We start from the raw sequence: 22,466 nt of genomic DNA on the forward strand, positions 1-22,466 counted from the left end.
TTTCCTATGACATGGAAGCCCTTTACTATCATCTGAATGTGACTTATTATCCTCTTTAAAGAGAGGCATCCATACAGGCATGGTCTAATCCTTTGCAATTCAAAGTGTAATGCAAAAGCCGGGAGCATTTGTATCACTTGGGAGCCTATTATAAATGCATAACCTCAGACCCACCCCACACCTACTGAATCAAGATCCACAAGTGATTCATATGCATACACCTAATTAATGTAGGCTAAGATTATGCTAGCTTGTGAGAGCAATTGTGTTACAGTGTCAACCCTGTTTCCTGTTATTTGAAATTCCTGTTTTTATCCCCCACACTCACTGCTAAGCTACATCTTCTTATATTAGTTTGATTGCAGCATGTAACAATCTGATTACATTTTGATGAATTACCCACATGCTTAGACTATGAATTTCTGGGCAAGACAGATCATATTCATCTCTGTTTTCCTAGTACATAATAGGTGCTAATATAAGAAGTAACCAAAAAATAACACCAAATGATAAAAACAAAAAATTAACTCTCTGCTAAACAGTTCAAGGCATGGCTGGATCCAGGGCTCAAAGATGGTGACAGGGACTTGGATCATTGCCACTTTCCACCTCTGCTTTCTTGGCATCAGCGCCATCCTTGGTAGAGCTCTCCTTCTGTGGCCTCAAGATGGCTGCCAGTGTCACTCAGAGCCACATCCTTTCTCATTCCAGTCCAGCTGGCAAAGAGTCTTCTGAAAACTTTTAGGGTAAAACATTTCTTCTTACCTTTTTCAGAAACCTTAGCAAACGTTCCTTCCAGTTTCATTAGCTATGATGGCGTTATCAGTTCATTTTGCCTATGAGGCGAGGGGGTTTAATATTCTAATGGGTTTAAGCCAGTAAGGATCCACTCATGAGGAGGTAGAAGCAGTTGAAAATGGAGGGGGGTGCTCTATCAGGAAATTAGGAAACTGTTGTGAGAGGCGACGTGTGTGCTGGGGAAGCGACCCATGGATGTCTACCGTAGTGTTGAACAGGTCTGCATTTCAGTTTCCTTTGAATCTTGCAACTGTTGTTCAGGATATCCAAGATTACAGCAACCACTAGCACAGGTTATGGCCAGAAAACTTTGCTATTTTTAAATGACACACAAACTGTTACGCTCCATCACATTGTTTCAGTGACCAACATTAAAGGACCCTCCTCCCGGAATAATAAAGCAGTCCACAGGAGTTCTTTGGGCCACTCCAAAAACCACTCCAGAGTGGTTGGCCACACATAATAGAGGGTGCACTTGAAAGGCAGCATCCAATGACCAGTTCTGGTTGAAGACTTTTGTGTTTTTCAAAAGCTCGATAAGCTGCAGAAGTGACCACAATGTGTTTGAAACTTTATAGCATGTGTCTTCAGGAGACAAAGTGCCTAAAACTAGATGGAAAGACTTGTAATTTTTTAAATTAAAAACTGTACACAGGAGAGGTTAACAAAGTAAAATAAGCATGAATCCTACATTTTTGTTTCAAAAATAAAACCCGAGGTATGGGGAAAATTGTAATATGGAATTCAGAAATCTGTTTTGGCCATATGCTGTACTGCATATGCTTTCCTTGAGCCAAAAGGCTCTCAACGACCAGTCATGCTTAGCTGAGAGAGACATAAAGCCAAAGAGACTGAAGGCAGGCAGGAGGGAATAGAGGGGCAATCCCTGTTTCATCCGAGGGATCCGAGGGCAAACTTACCACTATCAGCCCCTGTGGACACATACTACTGCTCAAGGTAGTCACTGTGCGAGGGAAGATGGACCACAGAGGCCCACTGCCACTTCTCAAAAGAACAGCTTACACTAAGATCTATTTAACTCTCAGGAAGGGCATCAGTTATGTGATCTTCACAAATGAAAGGGAACTAAAAACTACCAGCCTAGTCCATTCTGTCACAGAAACACTTTGTGGAGGCCCTGGCTCTACCCCTTACTGAAGGAAGGCCTTTTGTATAATCACTTAGTCTCAGCTTCACTTTCCTCTATGAGAGGAGGCAATTCCCCTGTCATAGATGGGTGCGAAAATAAAACAGTCCATGTAACAAAGGCCTAGAAATGTCTAGGACAAAAAATGCCTACCAACGTCATTTTCTTCCCTACCCCCTGCTCAGTACCATTCAGTGCTCTAAGTTTATAAACACACCACTAAAAAAATTTGGTCTCATAGACCTTTTGCAATTTCTCTCTGAAATTGCAAAGTGAAATTCGTATATATGTGTTAAGTCATACTTTATTGTACTGTAGTAAGTGTATTGGGAGGAAAAAATTTTTTTGAAAACGCTTCAGTTTTCACATAGATGGAGGTAAAATCAACACAAGAGGACCAAAAGGAGCATGGCCTCACCTTTAACTAAATATAAAGCCTTGGACAAGTTTAGTTTAGTAGAAGTCTTCACTCAATCACAGCTTTTAAAACAGCAGCAACAACAACAAACATCTCTCCCACTAGACTGTAAACTCCTCAAGGGTTGAGATCTCATTTATTTAACTTTATATTCTACTAACATCCTTAGTCAACTGGCCTTCACATATCAGGAAGATAAGCTGCAATCGCTTGAAGGGCTTATCAACAGAAGGGCTGACAAGTCTGCTAAATTGTTATAAAATGAAAAATATAAAAATCAAAGTAGAAAGAGGTTGGACCCACTAACAAGTAGAGTCACAATTTTCAAAATATTTTAATTATTTTCTAAAATTTATTGGCCAGAGACAGATCTAACAAGTCTAGCTCTATGATTCCATGATCTCTGTCAAGTTACTTTTTCTTTCTATACTTCAGTTTCCTTAGCCACATAAGGATGTGAGAAGTTTTCCAAAACCCCTTACAGCTCTAAAATTAGGTGTCCAAATTTCTACACACCTGTTCCAAATCTAAGACAAAGACACACTGCTAGGCACTGTAAGAGACATGAGAGAGAAGAAACCAGAGCTGCCCTTCAATGAACTCATGGATTATTAAACAATAAAAATAGGGGCACAAATTGCAGTGATTCAAGGCAGAAAGCTGGGGAGACAAGGACTGGCTTTTGGAGGGGTGACGGTGACTTTTGTTCCCGCTTCAATGTAGCAAATATGGAGCACCTGTCATGCCAGGCACTGTGTCTTAGCACAAAAAAAAAAAAAAAAAAAAAAACTATGGCCAAGACAAACAGAGTCCTGCCCTCACAGAACCTAAAGGTTGGCTGGCAAGAGGTAGACATCTGGAGAAAGGGGAGGAATTCCCAGCAGAGGACCTATTGAGCAAAAACAGGAAAGCAGAGCATCACAAAGCAAATAGGAATGAGTCCATAGCTCTGTTTGCAGACAAGTAGTGATGGTACAGTGGAGTGGGATGAGAAAAGGTAGAAAGGTAAGAGGCAGCTGATATGAAGTCTCTGAAATGCCAAGCTATGGAGTCTAGATTTTAATTGCTCCAACAAAATAACCTCAACTCTAAGTAACTGACTATACGTTAAACAGACAGTCACCTATTTTTTATCCAAATTATACACTGCCTTTCTATAACAAAAAGGAAGATGTTTGAGAGAAAACTGCCAAAAGAAGTAATTTAAATAAATTTATTTGTGAAAGAGAAACTTCTGAACATCAGGTACAGTCTGATCCACAATGTCATAACTCATTCTTGGGAGTACTCTTATGCAGTTTGGAAGAGAAATTCCATGTGGAAGATCAGCGGGACATTTAAAGCCATGAAACCTGAGTATTATACAATACATAATGACAAGGATACAGTAATAAAAATACAATATCAAATACTACTTTGTGAGTTACAAACTACAATATAAACAATTTATGCCCCTTTTTAAAAAATGAAAAAATATTTCTATTACAGCCTCATTTCAAGCATTTTCTGTTAGATACAGCTTTATATATTTTTACTCACAATAGATAGCAAAAGAATGTTTTCATAAGTATCTGTAGGTAAAATATATTACTTGCTTAATGTTTACACTCTGAAGTATACTTTGACACATACGAGTTCAGATAAGAGAATGAAACTGCTGTGGCAAAATCCTGGCTGATGATCAAGATTTGAGTAGTTTTCCTATTAAGTTAAAAAAATTTACATCACTGAAAAAAGAAGCAAGGACATATAAAGAAGCAACATCATTCTTTCTCAACGAAGCAGTCTAATTCCAGGGAATGGGTTTTCCATTTTGAATTCAAAGTGTGTGGTCCCAAAGTTGAATTCTTTCAAATCCAAGGAGCTGCCTGCCACTGTGAGGCAACAGCAATGACGAAGCAAGTTGGGAGGAAAGTGTTAACTGAACTACAGAGATGGTCACTGATAAAACAAGTTCCTAGAAATCCTCCGGCCCACCCAGAGGTGAAGGGCAGCCAGAACTATCAACAGAAAAGAAAAATGTGCTCACTGAACTGCACACATAGAGCTTCTAGGAGGGTTAACAGTTCTTGACATAGGTTCCTGGTTGTAGTTTACAATATCTGCCTTCACCACTCTCTGTCATAAAAGAAAACACAGTTATTATCAGGACATCAGGACATTTAGAAAGAGCTCCTTAAAGTATATTTTTATTTTCTGAACTTTGCTGAACTTCTGATGATGGACACCATAAATGAAGCAGGAGTTGATATAAAATAAACCAGACAAACAAATGAAGAGTGGATTTTTTTTTCCAAGGAGAGAATGGCAACTCAGCTATTGAGTTGTCCCTGGTTTTATGACATTAACTTGAGGTTATCACAAGTCTGATGAAAACTTCACAAATCAATAATGAAAAATTAAACCCTGATAATGATTTAAAGCAAAAGAATTTAAATGAATCATTCACACATATTTGAAATCATAGAAAAGAACTCATCATTTCAAAGTAAAAAATATCATTATTGATTAATATTTCCATAAGCCATTATATTTAGCCGTAACTTTGTTTACAGCAGTTTGTGAGTTTGTAAGAAAACATTTAAATGTTAAAGAGGATTCATATATAAAACAGAAATGCTCTCAGTAACCCATTTTTAAATCTTTTCCAATTTCTAAAACTTTCCTCCAAAATCCCTAACTTATTTCCAAATGGCTCACTAACGGTTATGAATACAACTTTAACAAAATACGGTATAATGAAAAATTTAGAAAATTACTTCATGTTTTTACAATAATTTAAACCAAAAGATACTTTCTTCCCTCCTTCCTTCTACTACTTCAAGGAATATCTAAAATGATACATTTAGCAATATGCTTACTATTCGTCTCTCAGTAATACTTTAAAACAAATCCTTTACTGTTTTCAACTCTTTTACGAGGTCTGCACACACAAGCAGACAAAGAAGGGCATTTCAAGGCAAATTTTAAAAATACTCTTTCAATTACCAAGCTATTTCAGGAAAAATGGTAAGGAATCAATAATGAAATAACTGCCTCAATTCTCCACTTCACTGCACATGTAATAAACACAACCATAAAGACAAATATATTTAAAAGTAACTGAAATGTTATTTTAATTTGTTCCCAATTTCTTAATTCATGTCTCTTGGCAGGGGACCAATTTTTTAGTTCTAAATCAAGACTTATGCAATATTAATTTCCAATAATGTACAATAATCATCTGAACTTCCCTGCTCATAAGGAATAAAGAACAAGATAGCATTCACTGGTTCTCCCATCCCACCTCCCTTAATTGTAATAATTTATCCCTTAATACCTGCACTACTGTACTGAACAGATTCTACTCTGAGCAGAGCTGGTATGTTGATTATCTTCTTCCGGGTACTTCACAATTTCTGCCCTGACAATACGCTGTCAATTCCATACAACATAATTGAGACAAAGAAGAAAGAATTAAAAAAAAAAAAGACAAAATGGAAAGTATGTTCAATGACTGAACAGAGAAGGAAACACCAAAGTAGAAAAATCAAATTAACATATAAATGTAAACATGTCACACAGACACACACACACAAACAGCAGGATGTACACATACAAAAAGAAAGAAAAGGAACAAAGACCCAAGAAACACTATTTTTTATAACTCTATAATTACTGAAATAGATATGACCACTGAACTTCCCAAACTGTGAGTTCTATTTTTTGATAATACAATTATATCTAACATATATAATGCCCAGTATTTCAGAGGACTATGAAAAATTATGAGGTTTTTCTATGTTAAAGTACAATAAAAAGATTAATTCCATTTCCATTAACAAGCTTTACCCAAGATCTATGTGCCAGTCGCTCTATACTGTGAATGTGCGGGCGACTTACACAGGATCTATTCACAAGTTGCTGAGGACCTAATGGAAAGAGAAACACATATACAACTAATTCCCATACAAGTTAAACACTTAACTAGTGGACTTATAATATGCTATGGGAACACAGAGGAAGGAGTAATTAATTATCTTTGAAGGTGGGGAGAGGAATGAAGACATCAGAGGAAGTCATATGCCATTTACAGTGTTTATGTTGAATAGTATTTATTACTTGTCCAAGACTTCCTTGTGATGCTCACTCCCCCATTCCTCCCAATCTTAACCCCCATACTTCCAAATTCCATATAGAAACAAACAAGTTCAAAATGCAGTTGTAGGTCATGTAAAAAAAAAAATACATGAGGTACAACATGTAAGTACAACAGCTGTTGCTTTCAAATATCTAATAGTTTTACTAAATACAAAATTACTTGTTATTACATTGTTATATTCTTAATTGCTATTACCCTTAGGATAAAAAAGATCACAGGGGACAAATACATTTGATAAAGATAACATGCTACCCAAATATTTTAGATTTAAAACCAAATTTTAGATTTAAAACTATCCTCACTATCCATGTGATTTCAAATATCTTATTTCAGGACACTCATCTTTCATAATAGCATCTATTAATTTATTAAGATAGACCGAAAAGCATCTTAATATGAGCTGCTGTCTGTGATTACATTTATAAATAAAGATTCTATAAAGAACTGAGAGTAAATGAATAGGATGCTGAAGCATACATTAGCCTTGGGTGGCTTCTGTTTAAGTTCTCTAGGAATAAGCAGCATTAACTTTTGGACAAGACTCATGATTTACTAGGCACTCAGCCTGATGCTATCAACAGAAGCATTACCAACTAACAAATGAGGTATGAGCTAGGGGGGTACGTCAGTGAAATATTGTATACCATTATCTAACAAACCTAATTGTTTCATGCCAAACTATGGGTTACAATGAAGAGATGGGGTTTTCAGAATCAGTAAGCAATTCATTAATCCAACCAAATGTTGGTTTAAGTCTTATCCCATAAATACAACCAAATTACTTTCCTGTGCTCGAGACATTTTGATCCAAGTACTGACTAACGTAAATGACTTGGATTTCATTATTAATTTTAATCAAATTAATGAAGAATTAACAAGACAGCATCTCTCTCAGGAGCTTTGTCTATTTGACATAAAGCTTTGTAAAATGTTTCCTAAAAGTAACCCGTAACCAAAGCTCTGCAGATTCCAAATTTCGCTTTCTATGATTAGAAAAACATAATTTCCATGTCATAAACTTCATGGTAGGTGATTTCACTATAGTCAGCTTATTTAAAAGCCATTTATTGATGTTTTTAGAGAAATGTTACCTGCAAAACACCAACCTTTATTTTAAGAGCCACAATGTAAACTCAATTATTCTCTGCTGTTAGTTGATGAAATGAAAATAACAAAGTGGCCCTAAGAGGAAAGGAATCATATGGGTGAACACAAGTTTAAGCCTGATATTTTCAAAGAGCATTTGCCAAATGGATACTGGAAATGGAAGTGGTAGCTATGGAGGGCATAAGCAAAAAACCAACCTATGATTTGGGGCAAAAAGGTGTAAGGTGTATAGATGGGCTCTTGCAGAGATGCTAAAGATAAATTTGGTCAACTGTGCAACTAGACCTTACTCCAGATAATAATAACATATTTAACACTGCAAAAGCCATAGTTTGTCATGCCGAGGATATGGAGTAAACACACCCTGAAGGCTAAAACATCTGTCACTATCATTCATTCAAAGCCAATCACTACCCCAGGTATTGCAAACATTTAGGTAAATAATGCATAATCTCTGTTTTTTGAGATACATAAGAGTCTAGCATAGAAAATAGATGTGTAAACTATTGCAGAATATTCTGAGTGATGTACATTCAAAGTACAACAAGATTATAGAATACAATTTAAAGCATGGCTATAGGATATAATGTTAAAAAGCATAGTACTTTCCACACAGGAGTTTTAAAAAAGCTACTCTTCTTCTGTATAATGAAGGGGCCATTATATGCTGCCAGTAAGAAAACATTGTGCAAGTTATTTACTTCTGTCTTCACAATTTTCTAATCTATAAAAACAAGGTTTACCTACATTATCTCTAAAGTCCCATCTGGTTTTGAAATTTTATAATAAAAAATTAAAAGATGAATAGGAAAAAGAAAAATGGGATGTGATATGAGAATCCCTTAAGCAATGTTCAATACCTGAGAATAGAGTACTACGTACAAAATGAGAAAATATGCTCCTCAAGAAAACAAGTGGTGTTTAGGATAAGAAAGAAATCCCAGTACAGTTTTAATAAACACACTGGGGAAAATGAATGTAAAAAATTAATATCTGGGTAAAAAAAAATCTGAGGAAGATCAATACTCAGGTAAAGCTAAAAAGCAGAAAGGGCTCTTAAGACCAAAGGTTAAATGGGTACTTGCACTGTACAATTATATGCCAGTTAAGACAGCCAAAATCTTGAGCATGTCTATCACATGCCAAGCCCTACGTGAGATACTTTCATATACAGTCTGAAAATAATTTGAGGTGACAATAAGGAATATATATTTTTAGCAAGTTTAACGAATATCTCTGACAGAAATTTTTGTTATTTTAAAAGCTAATACATACCTAGTTCAAACCAGGCTGAAATTCATAGTTTATTAATTGACAAGTAAAAATGGTGATGCTTAAAAATGTATTAAGCTCTTAACACCAAGTACGTATGGCAAAACTTCCTTGCAATTCAGACTAGAGGACGCAAGACAGGACTCAACGGAATAAGCTTTTTCTTTATCGATTATCTAATGCATTCTTAAACAGCTGATTGCTGGATTTCCTAAACAATAGTAGTTGTAAATTTATATTTTCTCCTAAAGTTCTAAGTACTTTGCAAATAGAAAATCTGAACAACCTGGGAAACTAAAACACTTGTTAACAACAGTATCAATTCTTACACTATCTTAGAGGATCAACGGTTGGTCGGGGAGAAAAGGGAAGACTACATAAATGATGCAAATGAAACTATTAACCAAACTGAGAATTGTGAAAGTGGATCTATAGTGTTCATTGTTTAAATGTTTGGCTGCCCCACTTATTCTGGGAGCTCCTTGAGGATAGGGACCTTCTCTTATTCATCTCTGTATCCCCAGATTCTAGTGTTGTCCCTCAAAGTATGTTTACTGTACATTCACTTTCTTTTCTCTCTCTTCCTCTTCCTTGCAAAGCTTGCAAAATGTGTTGATATCTAATTTTATATATAACTCCCAAATAGGAGCAATCTAGGTTAGAAATAAACTACCAGAATCTCTTTAAATAATCAGTGAATGGAACTAGGACTAAAATCTCAAAATATTTATGTCACAAACTAAGTTATTATAGTAGAGCATCAATATCAATGTGACTGGTGAGTCTGCCATTTAACTCCTTCTCTATAAAATAATACAAAGTGTTTTCAAACATTCCCTTGAATTCCTCCAGTAATCTTTCAAATGTTGCAAAAACCACATGCAGAGTGTGTGTGTGTGTGTGTGCACGCGTGTGCATGCTATCTGCACTTCTTGTCTTTTAGTTGAACTTTCAAAAATGTTTCCACTAAGACATATCAATGGTAAAATCAATAATTTAATTGGCAAAAACACCAAATTCATCAGGATCAAGAAATGCTAATGAGGCTTCCTGCTATACACAAAGAATTTTGACAAACATATAGAGGGCTGCGGTAGCTTGAATTCACCTTCAAATGAATGCATTAAGAGTAAATGTCACCGACAAATCAAAGATAGAATTAAACCTCAAAGCATAATAAACAAGGTAGATGGGCAGGGAGGGTAGGGTGTTAACACATCTAATATCTCTTTATTTAAAATATACCAGAATGTTAAGCCCATATCTAAAGTCAAAATAGCAACTCTGTTGATCTTACAACAAGAAGGAGCTAATATTAATAAAGCTTCCCCAAATTTTGCCTTTCAAAAGTATCCAGTTGTTTCATCTCTCCAGCGGTCTCCTATATTTGAGCACCACTGCACAGCTCAGGCAGTATAAGGAATTCTTCGGTGCAGCCCTCTCACCTGTAAAGCACCAGCCCACCATTCCCCGTCTCAGAAAGACCACCAATCACTGGGTTTCCCCTTTCTTCATTCCTCCAGGCAAGAAATCTCAGGGTTATCTTGGACTTCTACTACCTTTTACCACATCATTCCACAAGCCCTATTGGTTCTTCTTTAAAATCTCCCTTATATCCATCCAGTTCTTCCCTTCCACCTTGACTCTGGTCCTTATCACATGGTAGCAGTAACTCAGTCTCCTTACCTCAATCTCCCTCCCATCCAACAACATACAAAAATATCCCATTAGATTACTTCTATCTAAAAACTGCTTTCATTTATTGCCCTACCTCAAAATGATTATGGGTCAAATAAAATTAATCAACTTGGCATTCATAAATCCCCAAAATCTGTTCTCAAACTCTTTATAGTCTGATACAAAAGGTCATTTATTTTAAACAAACTGTTCTGTTTGCAAAATACAACCTAAGCTTTTGTACCCAGGTATATTGTTCATACCAGCTCCTCTTTCAGCCATTTTTTTTCCTTTCACTCCAAACTGCCCAGTATACTTTGCCCTAGTATGGTAGAGTGAAAACACCAAGGGCACTGGTGTCAGAGAGACCTGGGTGTAAATCCTGGCTCCACCATGCCCAACTAAGGGTTAGTGATCAAGTTACTTAACCTCTCCATAGTCTCAGCTTCCTGATCATAAAATGATAAAATTTCACCTGATCCAGAGTTATTATGAGGATTAACTGAGATAAGGCAGTCCCCCTGGCACATAACATATTAATTTTCTTTACTGAAAGCAGGGACATTTTAAAGTCTTTTAATTCTTTTTTAGACCCACCACTATACTGAGTATATAAGGTACGATCAATAAATCACTTATGATAATCACAGATTCTCTAATTAAGCAGAGACAAACATTATTCAGACAGATAAACTAAAAAGGAAAGGAATCACTTGACCTCTGGGAATCCAAGTTCTGTGTGATCAAGCAAATCATGGTGCCTTCTCTTTCTTATATTCTCCTAGACCCAAACCAAGTAACCACTTTTCATGTATCTGGGAGCTAACCAGCACAAAGTATCTTAGTACCATATCTGGCCACAGAAAGTGCTAAAACAAATGTCTTTGAATGATGGGAATTAAAAGTAGCAAATGTTTATAGCCTCAAATATTTTAATCAAGTCCTAGAAACAGCCACATCAGTCTAACAATTTTCAATATTTGCTTTGTTTGGAAACACAGACACACACACACACACACACACACACACACACACACACACACACACACACGGAGGGACCATGAGAATAAGATACAAAACTAACTCTAAAAGAATTAAAGAAAAATTTAAGGATGGAAAAAGGTAATTATACTTTTTAGTTGCACAGGGTAGGAATGGGGTGGAAGAAATTCAGGAAAATTGTAATTAGTTTGTTTTGTCTAACCAAACCACTTCTGAAGCGTAACTTTATAGACTCTTGCTCTGATTTTTCATTCTATCAAACATATAAATTAGTGGGATATTATAGTGGTATTTTAAAGTTCTTGGCTGCTGGTTGCATGTCTTTTTCTTACTGTAAGAGAACTATCTAGGAACAGTGAGAAAACTTAGAAATCCTTACTAATTAATAACGTTATTAAACTGACAACAAAATAACATTAAAAACTAATATAATTACAGTCAAGGATGTTTTAAAAATGAATAGAAGCTCTGAAAAGGATTTAAATAAAAAGGTACAAAACAATATTTTCAGCACCTTAACTCATTAGTTAACCACTAATAAAATTTTCATTATACTAAGTATCTTTTTTCCCAAGAAAAGAGGCACAACGAGGTTTGAAGGGTATCATAATTTGGCAAAAAGTTAACATTCTCCATCTTCTGCAATCAACACTGATTCATGCATACAATCTATGTCCAAAGCTTTTAGAGATACATACACAGAAGGCATAAATGGGAAATAATTTATGGGTCATAATTAATGCTTTGTAAGAAATTCATTAATTTTTTAAATATAAAGTTCAAGGTAATCACCTGTGACTGTTCTAATTCTGCTTTGTTTAATTTGATCCCAAGGATTTCAGCAGCAACTTTCTGAAAGCACAGGAAGACCTACATAACAAAAACAGGTTTAAATGATGTCAAAGAGGCATGCTTAAGTTATCTTCAAATAAACAGAATTTTCTTAAAAATGATAGACAGTAATAATTGTAAAAATATGATGTAGCAAGTGATTCCAAAAATAGCTTTGTCAAATGTAGCATCATTTTAAATATAATAATTTTTAAATTATTAATCCATAATTTAAAACTCCATGCAATTCAATGAATTGATCATTTTCTCTAAACACATACATTAAAGATTTAGCATGATGATTACAGCTACCACTTTAAAAAACTACAAAACAACATACTCACTAGTATAAAAACTCCATAATTCCTGGAGAAAATAAAACAATCTATACTTTACTACCCTAGTTTTTCACCACCGATTTTATGTTGGTCATTTTAGCCACCTTTAGCCTATCTTAAAGGGTCTTAACTTGCCAACACTCTAACAATCTCTGTGGCCTTTCATATCATTCCAACAAATTCTCCATGTATCTTGAGTAAAGCAACTTGGTACTCTTTACTATATTTTGTCAGTTTAAAGAAAAATTATATTCCATTATGATTAAACAAAAATTGGCAAATATTTTTCTATATGCCTTTCCACACATAGTTAGCTTATGCCAGGTCTACTATGATTACTAGAGTTCCAATCCTGACATTCACTGTAGTATAACTTATATTTTCTTTATAAATGACCTACCATATTCTTATCCCTACTCATGACATTATTTACAAAATATTTATCAAAACTTTATTCATATTTATTTCTAACAAAAAAGGGATAAATATTCCTGATAGCTTTATGCCATCTGTACACTAAGAAGCATAATATATTTTAGTTCACTGATGGTCAATGTTCAAGGAACAACAGGAAAGGTACTGTGTTGGAGTGGAGAAAAAGTGTGGTTATAAAAGATAAACAAAGAGATGAAGGCAGTACAAAGCATGTAGAACCTGGTAGGCTACTAGAAGGACTTTGGCATTTATTCCAAATGAAATGGAAGGCATAGGAGGGCGGCCTAATGTGACTTTTAACAGCATTAGTCTGGTTGTTTGTATTGAGCATTCACTATAGGAGACTAACTATACAAAAAAAGAAATCAATCAAGTAAACTAATGTAAAAGGTTATGAAGGCTGAACCAAAATGGTAGAAGTGGACACAGTAAGAAACAGCAGGTTCTGGGTATATTTTCAAAGTACAGCCAAAGGGACTTGTTGACAGATGTGGGGTGAGAGAGAAACAGAGAAGTCAAAATTGGCTTCAAAACTTTTTGGTCTGAGCAACTGGTAGGATATATCTGCTATTTACAACAGTGAGGAAGACTGTGAGAGATTTGAGGAGAGAATATCAAAAGCTCAGTCCTAAACATGTTAAATTGGGCAGCCTGTTAGACATCTAAGTGGAGATCTTGAGCAGGCAGTTAGATATAAGAGTCTGGAGTTCAGGGGGAAAAGTCTGGGCAAAGCCAGAAGACTAAATAGAGCCACTAAGTGAATAAGTGTAGAAAAAGAGAAACCTAAGGACTGAACCTGAGCTGGGTGGAGAGATGAGAAAATTAGCAAAGGAGACTGATAGAGTAGTGAGCGAGTAGGAAAAAAAACAGGAGGTGTTGTATCCTGGAAGCTAAATGCAGAGAGTATTTCAAAGAGAAGAGAGTGAGCAGCAATTACATATGTTGCTACTTAATCAAATAGATGAGGGCTGAGTACTGACCATCGGATTCAGCAAAAAGGAGGCCACTGATGACCTGGATAATAGTAGTTTGAATAAAATACTGAGGCAAAAGTCTGCTGGAACTGTTAAAGAGAAATTTGGAAAAGAAGAACTAGAGACAACTCTTTCAAAACATCCCACTGGAAAATGAAGGAAGGAAATAAGGCAACAGCTAGAAAAAAAATGAGGGATCAAGAGTTTTCTTGTTTTTATGATAAAAGAAGTCATAATATTTCGTATGGTGAAAGAATAATCCAGTAGATGGGAAAAATAATACACACGAAAGAGAGAGAAGTGATAAAGTAATATTCTTGATTCAGCAAATTATTCTCCTGGCCCTAGCTGGGAGAATAAATCCCATAGTAACCACAGAGAAGACAGACGGTATGAGAACACATGGGGTAAGTAGGATGAGGTTAGACCTGGTAGCAGCAGCATGTAGAAGTTGTCTCCTGTTTCTTTCAAATTTCTTATAGGAAACAAGGTTATCAGCTGAGAGAAGAGAGGAGGATGGTTTGAACATTTGAAGAAGAGAAGCTATGAAATAGTCATCTAGGTGAGGGAAGAGGTGACAGATTAGGGATATAGGGCATAATTACTGAGCAGCATTAAGGGCCCACTTGAGATTAGTGATTGTGAACTTAAAGTGAAACCTCCAGCATCCCTCTGTGTTTTTTTCTGGTCATCTTCATGGGTACAGCCATGAAAAGTGGAGGCTTGGTTTAAACCAGAATTAACATTTAGCCAAGTGAATCTGACAAAGTGAAAGAGAGAAAAGGGAATTGAGAGTATACACATAGCAATGATTTGGACTGGCCATGAGATTTAAGTTCAGAAGGGAGAAAAATGAAGACATGAAAAGAGGTTAAGATTTTGCAAAAGTGTTATGATCAATGTTTGTAGGTCTTGCTACGGTTGCGAATGGTTGTCTTGGGCAGTCAAGGGTGTGAAACAGAAGATGGTTGGTGGTGATTAGGATGCCTGATATTGAGATAATAGAAGAGCCACAGTAATTTGTAATGACAAGATCTGTAGTACGCGAGAGTGGCTAAGGTGGAGTCAGAGAGAAACAAGGACACTGAAATCACTAAGAATTATGACAGAGGTAATATCAGAGAAAGTGTAGTAAAGCAGGAGCTCAACTAACTCCTCAAGCAATGAGAGGAAGTTACCTGGAGCTGGAGATGATTACAAGTCTTAAGGTATTGTCATACAAACCATTTCAAAGTACTACTTGAAAAAAATAAAGGGGCTTTTTTTTTTTTTAACACAATAATTTATTAATTGAGACCCTCCTCTCCCTGCCCTTGCAGTCTCTAGGTCACTTTTTCTGCTTGTAGATTTTGCGCGCAAGCCCCAGAAAGACAGCTGGGGACAGGGGCGCTGCGTACTGTTCAATGAGACCCATAATGTGGTTGTAACTGTCTTCCTCATACTGCGAGAACACGGCCGGCAGATCCAGCTCCTCATATAATGCCTTCACTCAGGCCACCTTCTCAGCCTACTTCTGCCCGTAATTTTCCTTCAGGATCTGGTGCTGTTCCGGAGTGGGCTGTTTCAGACACTGGACCACCAGCCAGCTGCATTTGTTGTCCTGGATGTCAGTGCCAACTTTGCCAGTCACACTGGGGTCCCCAAAGAGGTCAAGGTAATCATCCTGAGTCTGAAAGAACTCTCCCATCTCCAACAGGATCTTCTTGGCATTGGCATGCTCCTTCTCGCCATCAACTCCTGCCGTGTACATGGCTGCAGCTATAGGAAGGTAGAAGGAGTAGAAAGCCATCTTGTACTTGACAATAGATGTGTACCTCTTTTCAGTGAATCTGCCAAGATCCACATTGCCCTGGGGGGCTGTGATGAGGTCCAGGGTCTGCCCAATCTCAGTCTGATAGGAACTCTGCAGGAAGAGCTCAATCAGGTTCAGGTAATAGGGCTGCTCCCGGCAGTAGAGCTTCAGCAGGCAATAGATACATGCTTCCAGAAGGATAGCACCATTGATGGCATCCAAACCCACGCCTGGCTTCTGATACCAGCAGAGATGTCCCCAGCGGGTGAGGGATGAATCCATGATGTCATCTGCCACCAGGAAGAAAGCTTGTAGCAGTTCCACACACCAGCCCATAGTCAGGGCCCGCTGGAGACTATCAGCATCCTGTTTCCTTGGCTCCACCAGCTCCTGGAATGCTACTAGAACTGTCAAACCCCGGTGATACTTGCCTCCAATGGAGTTGTATTTCAGGACTCCTTGAGCCGGGCAATAGCATCTCCTGTCTCTGGGTGCCCCATCTCATATTCAGCACCCTAACAATCTGGGAGAAGTGCTGAATGAACGAAATCCTGCTTTTCTTGGACATAAACATCTGATTTCTGGTCTCCATTCATTCTGAGGGAGGAGCAAAGGGCTCTGTTCCTGGATGCGGGTTCCTGCCCCAAAGGAGCTTTTTAATAGTGGTTCAACAGAAGTACACAAAAAACACTAAGTGGCCAAAAAATACTAGGTGGTTGAAAACAAGCTAAAATACTACAAGTTAAAATAATTCTGAAATGGCAAAAAGACCCCAGGAAGATTAAGTGAGGGTAGAAGCTCAATTAATCCATGGATGAGTTTATCTAGGATTACTGATATTATATATTTTTTAAAAGGCATGGGTGGGTGAGTATGTGCCCATGTTCACATTGTCTGGGGGGAAAGGGTTCTAGGAGGCCAAAATTTTTACTGAGTCTGAACAAAAGAAAGATTAAACCCCCATTATATTATTCAGTATTTATTTTAGGTGTAAAACTGTAAAGGATATTACAGAGGAAAACATCAAAAAGATTAAGCGACAGAAACATTTCAAACTTCTTTTAGTTGAAAATGTCAACTGGAAAATACTCAAATGGGGGTCAGTGAGGATCATTTGAAAAAATTATGACACACGACTATTAGCGCTAATATAAAAATGGTCATAGAAAATTTCTAAATGCAATAGAAAATTATAACAAGTAAAAAGCAGAAAGTGAATAACTAATAAAACTTTTAAAACTTCAACCCCAATTGTAATCAAAGAAACTCAAATTTAAATAGTGAAGTATCTTTTTTCTTTTTTGGGGTCTACTAATTTGACAAATACATAAATAAATACTGAATGTTAAAAGGATGTAGTTATGGCAAACGTACAATGCTGGTGATAGGATGAATTTAGTCTTTCTGGTGGTGATTTGGCAATGTTTCAATCCCTTATCAATGAATCTATCTAAAGAAAATAATCAAAACATCAAAAGCTTATGGACAAAGTTTTACATTAGAACATTATGTTCAAAACTTGGAAATGGCCTATATGTTACACAATAGGAATATGATTGGATACATTTTTGAACCTTTATTAAATAAATTATTAAATCTATTATTATTAAATGACTTGGGAATTACAAAAATATTAAGTAAAAAGTAAAATATAAAATTATTTCTATATTATAATCTTAATTTTAAAAACAGAGTTGAGGTTAAGACTGTGAGCCCTAGGGTGTCACTATTTGCCTTCACAAATCCTATCTTCTCCACTTATTAACTGTGTAATCTGGACCCTATTACCTAATTTCTTTGAGACTCATCTATAAAATAGAGATAATCAGAGTAGTACAATGTTTATAACAAAGTAAACACTCAATAAATACTATCTCCTAGCTGCAAGCAGCAGCACTAGCACTTGTGAGCATAAGGAAGAGAGACTAGATAGAATCATATGAGGTTATAGGTGGCTATCTCTGGATACTGAGATTATGGGGGGGTTATATTCATTTTAATTCCCTTTTTTAAAATAACCATAAAATTATGTTAAATGAATTATAAAATATAACCAGAATAAACATGGTATACTTAATCTAAGGAATTTCATATCTTCTATAGGAATTAATTTGCTCCAAAGGTTAAATAATAGAAATATACTTCTTAGGAATGTTAGTAGATAAAAGTAAAACCATCAATTATAATATACAGTATTCATTATTTTACTTACAGAGTCGCCTGTCTTGGCTGAGACAAAGTGGCTACTAAAACCGTTTTCCTGGCAAAACCGTAAGTGTTTTTCAGGTTTTATTGTTCGCATATGCTCCAAATCAACTAGAAAGGTGTTAAAGAGAGAAAAGAATTCAATATTAGAGTCAATAAAAACATTTTTAACATGTTAAAATTTGACTTGCTTTCCAGTATTATATTCCAGCTTAGACACTAACTGTATAATCTTGGGCAATTTATTAAACCTCTGTATGCCTCAGTTTCCACATCTATAAACTGGGAATAATAAATATGCTTATTTTGTACAGAGTGATTTGATAATTAATCTATGTATAATGCACAATGATCAGCATATAAGTGCTACAAAAAACTGTGAGCTATCATCATTCTCTGTATAAGTTCAGGCACACTGATGATGCTTAACAAAGATCTACTTAATATAGTACATTTAAACATAGTGATTAATTGAAGGCAAGGTGTACTTACCCAAGCATATTTGGTTTGAAACAGTTGAATTACTTTAATAATAATTAGCTCTATAATCTCTATAGGCTTGAATGTTAACACAAATATATAATTTTCTGCTTAACAGATCAATATTACATTGTGTGTTTACATTAATTTATAGCCATAGTCTAATTTCACAAAGACATAGATCAGTTGGTTTTCATCTAGAATATCCATTTTGAGAGTAAGGGGCAAAGATATATTTCCTTGAATAGTAGTAGGTGCTTTAAAGCAAAGCACCTACTGGTTTTATCTGGCACAGTCCATTTTTCCAAATGTGATCTTTTATTTAACAGTTTCTCTTTTTACAACACTACAGACCCTATAAGCGTGTTGATTCAATGCCATCAAATTATAAGGCAAATATATGCACAGGATTTAAGGACAACTAGGCTCTTTGAGTCAATATAGGAAAAAAAACTTAAACTGATTTCCTGAGGAAGGACCCAACTGACTTGTAAAAACTTGTAAATTTGCAAATCTAGTAGGCCTACATAATAGTGCCAATTGATTATCAACTAAAAAATGCACTCATGCTACATAAAAGCCTTTATTTAAAATTATATTGAAAGTTCAGTTTGTAGGCTCAAGGGTTCTCTCTCTAGGAGATTTTTTTTTAATCTAATGGGGTATTCCTAAGCCCCATTTATATTGCTTACCTTGGAAAATATGAAGTTTTTATTTATTTTATTTTTTTGAGACAGAGTCTCATACTGTTGCCCAGGCTGGAATGCAATGGTGTGATATCAGCTCACTGCAACCTCTGCTTCCCAGGTTCAAGCAATTCTGCCTCAGCCTCCTGAGTAGCTGGGATTACAGGCATCCGCCACCAATCTCCACTAATTTTTTTTGTATTTTTAGTAGAGGCGGGGTTTCACTATGTTGGCCCGGCTGGTCTAAAATTCCTGACCTCGTGATCCGCTCACCTCGGCCTCCCAAAGTGCTGGGATTACAGGTCAGCCACTGCGCTGGCCTTTTTTTTTTTTTTTTTTTTTTTTTTTTTTTGCCCTTATTTTTTTTTTTTTTTTTTTTTTTTTTTTCCTTTTCTGGCCACAGTTACTGTTCCTTAAATATCACTGACTCCTTATTTACAAGAACAGGCCATGAAATGTTCAGATACCACAGGCATCAGGTTGCGGAAGACTAAAATACTAAGCTATTAGCACTGACACTTGTATATCCCATTTATCATAATATTGAAGCTAAAATACATTTCTATTTCAACAAGAGTTAAGAATGAATCATCTTACCAGGAAAAATTCCCATTGAAATCACAATCCATTTAAAAAATAAATAAATAAAAGTTGTGTCATTTAATGTGTGTGTGCACTTGTTTTTTCTTTTTTTTTTTTTTCTCCAGGCAAGAACTTTAATAAATTGACCTGTTACCGACAACATAAAAAACCAGTATAATATATACAAAATTATTTTTTCAGGAGAAAATTTATCATGATTTATCATATTGGCAACAGAAGACATCCTACCAACCTCCAAATGGCCAGCATAGTTTATCCACCCTGTGACAGGCCCACTGGGAATGTAGTGAACATGCCTATACCTCAGCACAAAGTCCCCTTTCCCTGAGAAATGTACACAAGGAGAGATGAAGAGCGTGTACCCAAAAGGAAGAGGGAGAGGCTGGGGACCTTGTGTCCCGAGCTTGGAACTTCAGGGGGATGACCGGCCAGTACTTGGGCTGCTTTCAGTCACAGTGCTTGTCAAAGCTCAGCTGCACTGCAGCCTCCATGGCCTGGATCTTGGCAGCGCTGTCCCCATACAAACGCTTCATCTCAGCCTGGCGCCGCTCACCTGGCCTCTCAGTTGGGGCCTCTACCGACCGGGGGATGTTGCAGTACAGGTCATGGTCAGCGTTCACATAGCTCTCCAGGCGCTCCGCATCCAGCTGCTACTGCCTCCGTCGTTCTTCTCTGTGCCTCTCGGTCTCTGCAAAGTACTGGCGGAGCTCTTCGGTGATTACCATATTGCTCAGGTCACATTCTATCTCTGCATCTGACTCGGTCTCCATCTCTTCCTCTTTGGACAAAGCTTGGTCTTCTCTTGTGGATGCCTGGATCCTACTGCTGTCATGTGGATTCTGCCCAGACCCTCTGAAATGTGAAGAACTGCAGGGGGAGTCCTGCCAGGCCACATGATCATCATAGAAAGACTGAGGATATGCAGCTTGGATACTGTAAGAGCTTTGGGGAAGAAGTACAGGAGGGAAGTACCATGGAACACTGAAATAGGATTCCACGGCCTTCCTGTAGGCATTCTGGTGGCTGTGCATCCAAGCCATTGCTTGATGATAATGTTGCCAGTATCTTGCATATACCGGATGAGAATACCAAGGCCTGGTAGCTTTCAACGTTGATGCCTTCATCGCTGCCATCTCTGATTGTGAAAATCCAAATGGGCACCGAAACTCATGGGCTCACAGCTTGCAGATCCTGGGCGGTGGCCAAGCAGGGGCCAAATTTTTCTTGGAGACAGAGGGGGAGTGGGGGACCGGAGGGGGGCGGCTGTTGCCGGGGTGCGCACTTGTTTTTTCTAATGGTTTATTATTTTTTCTTTCTCTTTCTCTCTCCTTCCTTCCAAATCCCCATCTATCATTTACTACTCAAACAAAAGTTTTTCCTAACAAATATAACCATGAAAAAACTAGTAGTACCATTGGTCAATTTAAAAAAAAAAAAAAAGATTTATTCTACAAACATTTATTGAGCATCTATTACATGCCAGGTATTGTGGTAGGCAGTGATATGCTTTGACTGTGTCCCCACTCAAATCTCATCTTGAAATGTAGCTCCCATAATCCCCATGAGTCATGGGAGGGACCTGGTGGGAGGTAATTGAATCATGGGGACAGGTTTTCCTGTGCTGTTCTCATGATAGTAAATTAGTTTTCATGAAATCTAACAGTTTTATAAAGGGCAGTCGCCTGCACATGCCCTCTTGCCTGCTGCCAATGTAAGATGTACCTGTGCTTCCACAGATTTTAGCCCTAAGGGAACTGTCAGAACTGAAAGCTGCAGGGCAGTCTTGCCTATCACACAGGGCTAGTCCAAACCTGAGCACCCCTTGGTCTGCTGGCCTCTCCTGGAGCCCCAGCCTGGCCACACTTACTTGCAGTACAGTGTTGGATGCACTGGGGCCCCACATTATACTCCTACATTGGGGGACTGTACCTGACTGGTGGAGAGTAGTGCTCACGGCCATGCACCAGCCTGCCTGCTCCCTCACTCCACTGCAGCCTGACAGCCCCACAACCTCCAGGGCCCCACTCCTGCACCAACATTGCCAAAAGAGTGAAACTAGGCAGGGAGAACAATGGACATCCCCAACCTAAGCAGCCATCCCAGCCTGAGTGATCATGCACAGAGAGTACACACAGACCTGTACCTGGCAGCACCCCACCCCATGCTAAAACCACCACCAGCACCATCGTGGGCACAGTCACCAGCAGGGGCCCTGTGTTCCTCAAAAGCCATACTGCCTCTGCTGCTGCTGTAAATACCCGCAGGGAGGCAGGCATCTGCTGGTACCCTGCTGCAGTTAATGAGTGTGCACTCCACCATGCTGCTGTTGCTGCTGCTAGCACATGCAAATGAGGACAAATCCCACTGCTGCTGCCATAAGAAACACTTTGGCTAGTACCACCCATTGAAGTATAGTGACCAGTGGTCCAGGAATACCTTGGTCCCACCAAAGCCATGGGTTCCTAACCTTGAGGAGTCAGAGAACTAAGTTGAGGCTGGATACAAGTCCCCCAGATTTAGAGCATGCAGTCCAGGAGTTGGGAGCTGAGGCTTGGCCCCC

The 22,466-nt window shown here is 37.5% G+C and overlaps 2 protein-coding genes and 1 pseudogene across 4 annotated transcripts in view; all 3 read right to left on the reverse strand.

Moving 5' to 3' along the window:
* Positions 1 to 3,560: 3,560 nt before the first annotated feature.
* The window catches only part of RAB28 (RAB28, member RAS oncogene family), a 125,151-nt gene continuing 106,245 nt past the window's right edge, over positions 3,561 to 22,466 (reverse strand). The window contains exons 5-8 of one of the 3 annotated variants that reach the window (XM_017498698.2): positions 18,145 to 18,248; positions 12,355 to 12,432; positions 5,683 to 5,777; positions 3,561 to 4,481 (exon numbers count right to left, since the gene is read on the reverse strand). In XM_017498698.2, coding sequence (XP_017354187.1) covers positions 5,688 to 5,777; positions 12,355 to 12,432; positions 18,145 to 18,248 — 272 coding nt within the window. In that variant the 3' untranslated portion in view covers positions 3,561 to 4,481; positions 5,683 to 5,687. Of the gene's footprint in view, positions 4,482 to 5,682; positions 5,778 to 6,245; positions 6,275 to 12,354; positions 12,433 to 18,144; positions 18,249 to 22,466 lie in introns of all 3 variants that reach the window. The other 2 variants (XM_017498700.2, XM_017498697.2) reach the window with 2 other exon arrangements.
* Positions 12,457 to 18,121, reverse strand: LOC119466994 (annotated as a pseudogene).
* GEMIN8 (gem nuclear organelle associated protein 8) lies at positions 20,006 to 21,195 on the reverse strand. Its single transcript, XM_017498696.2, is given in 1 exon segment — positions 20,006 to 21,195. A coding segment is annotated over 1 exon segment (837 nt). The 5' UTR covers positions 21,040 to 21,195; the 3' UTR covers positions 20,006 to 20,202.

Source organism: Cebus imitator, unplaced genomic scaffold, assembly GCF_001604975.1.
Source record: "Cebus imitator isolate Cc_AM_T3 unplaced genomic scaffold, Cebus_imitator-1.0 Scaffold249, whole genome shotgun sequence".
NCBI classification, from domain to species: Eukaryota; Metazoa; Chordata; class Mammalia; order Primates; family Cebidae; genus Cebus; species Cebus imitator.